Source organism: Engraulis encrasicolus, chromosome 20 (genome assembly GCF_034702125.1).
Source record: "Engraulis encrasicolus isolate BLACKSEA-1 chromosome 20, IST_EnEncr_1.0, whole genome shotgun sequence".
Taxonomy (NCBI): Eukaryota; Metazoa; Chordata; class Actinopteri; order Clupeiformes; family Engraulidae; genus Engraulis; species Engraulis encrasicolus.
Genome location: NC_085876.1, coordinates 41,829,498 through 41,831,997, shown reverse-complemented (window position 1 = coordinate 41,831,997; position 2,500 = coordinate 41,829,498). Strand labels below are relative to the sequence as shown.

General features: G+C 44.5%; 1 protein-coding gene across 1 annotated transcript in view; it reads left to right on the top strand.

Moving 5' to 3' along the window:
- Positions 1-2,500, top strand: part of LOC134436043 (engulfment and cell motility protein 1-like) — a 116,751-nt gene that overhangs the window by 26,227 nt on the left and 88,024 nt on the right. Inside the window, exon 2 of the mRNA XM_063185071.1 lies at positions 621-935. Within this exon, the coding sequence (XP_063041141.1) occupies positions 858-935 (78 nt within the window). The 5' untranslated portion in view covers positions 621-857. The remainder of the gene's footprint in view (positions 1-620; positions 936-2,500) is intronic.

Genomic DNA, 2,500 nt, shown 5'->3' with positions numbered 1-2,500 from the left:
AGTTATAGAAAGAATGCAAGTAACTGTCATAACTATCATTTTCACTTTTTCACTATCACTTTTTTTTAAAATTACCTTTATTTTTCCAGGAAAATTTATTTTTAATTTTTTTTTTTACAAGGGCGTCCTGGCCAAGTGCCAGCATGAGCTACAAAATGTAACAAAAATGTAGTTGCATTAAAGGGACACTATGAGATTTTTAGTTGTTTATTTCCAGAATTCATGCTGCCCATCCACTAATGTTGCCTTTTTCATGAATACTTACCACCAGCATCAAATTCTAAGTATTCATTATGACTGGAAAAATTACACTTTTCATACATGAAAAGGGGGATCTTCTCCATGGTCCGCCATTTTGAATTTCCAAAAATAGCTATTTTTAGCTGCAAAAATGACTGATGTACTTGGACCATACTAGAAAATATTTATTCATTACTTTGTAAACTTTCATGTAAAGATCAAATTTGGCAAGAGGCAGCCCAGTTTCAATGAGCAGCATAGTTGCAGTACCTTTTTTGACCATTTCCTGCACAGTGTCCCTTTAATGAATAGCCATGTGCTTGATGATCACTGTTGATTTTAACATCTTATTGTTTTTTTGTACCTCTGTTTCTTGGCAGGCTTGGATGAGAGGCGGACAGCAGTGAGACAGTCTTCACCACCCGCTCCCCCCTCTCCTCTCCTCCCCCTGCCCTCGTCGCGTAGCAGCAGCTAAAGACTCCGCCTCTCTGGTTGCCCCGGTCACCTGAGGAGGGGACCAGAGGGCACCTCCCTACGTCCATCCATCCATCCATCCATCCGGCCCTCCATCTTTTCGTTCTTCCTTCTCTCCATCGCGGACATCGCGGAGTGCAGCCATGCCTCCACCGGCGGACATTGTGAAGGTGGCCATCGAATGGCCGGGGGCCTTCCCCAAACTCATGGAGATTGACCAGGTGAGTGACTGACTGCTCACGACATCTGATAGTGGAAAAGAGTAGAAGTCAGCGCACTTTAGCTCCGCTTCTAAAATGTATTTAGGTCATACAACGTTTTCGACCCAACAGGGTCTTCATCAGGCCTGATTAAGAAAATGACCTTTGCTTTGTGCTTGTGCGAGCTATTGAATCAAACTTCTGCTGTCAATGACATCATGTGACCGAGGTAAAATAATGGAAAGAGTCCCTGACCTTGTCAGGATGAGGGGTTGAGGCGTAGGTTAGCACTCACTGACACACCCTGGCTGTCTCTAGCAAAGTGGGACAATAGCTATTCTTCACACCCTGACATGTCACTGCATGTCAGTGCAAAAGGTGTGGGTTCTAGCCAAATATAAGCACTAGTTTCCTCTCACCTTAACCAGAATGACATTCCTTAGATGAGGAAATGAACATCTTCACGCTCCACAAATTCCATTTGCTTATAAAACTAAACCCTGTGGGACCTGCAGACTGGATTCACAGATTGATGCCGGATCTTATATTTTTTTGCTTTTTTTCCACCACATGGCGCATTTTCATTACAATATGATGTGGAATGGGAAAGCATGGTCTTGCTTGCTTGTACGTTTTTTGCTGACACAAGCACAGTGTATGCGGGTGGTTTTGAGCAAGGCAGGTAACAACTGCCTTGTCAGCACTGGTATTCAGCTTCTATTGAATGTACAATATGTGGTACAGCCTTCGCAATTTAGCTGCCTATTGAACTGCCTATTTCAGATAAGCTCAAATTAGATAAATTTAATGAATTGTAAGTTTCATGGCTGTTGGATATAGCCCAAAATAACTAGCAAAGCTGAAGGTGTTGCATCACTAGGAGGGCTAAGTGGTTTCGAACCCCTTCATACATTCTGACAATGGAAACAAAAGTAATTTGTATACAATACTGAACAGAAATGAAAACTTACACTTTGAAACGTAAGGCGAGAAGAAGTGCAAGTGTGAACATGTAAGTGTAATAATGTATGTTGGACTGGAGTGTGAAAGGTGTGTGTGAAAGGTGCGTGTGAAAGGTGCGTGTGAAAGGTGTGTGTGTAAGGTGTGTGTGAAAGGTGCGTGTGCGTGTGCGTGCGCGTGTGCGTGTGTGTGTGTCAAGGATGCAAATAATGCTGTGGTGATGATGGAGAGACCCGGTCGATGAGCACAGACATCCCTGGATCCATGAAGTAGTTTGTGTGGAACACACTCACACACTCGCGCGCACACGCACACGCGCACGCGCACACACACACACACACACACACACACGCACACACGCACACAGACACACGCACACAGACACAGACAGACAGACAGACAGACAGACAGAAATGTAAGAGCTCCATTGAAGGGGTACAGTATAGGGTGGTTTCGAACTCCTTCATACATTCTGACAATGGAAACAACAGTAATTTGTATACAATGCACGCACGCACGCACGCACGCACGCACGCACGCACGCACGCACGCACGCAGACACACACAGACACACACAGACACACACAGACACACACAGACACACACAGACAGACACAGACAGACAC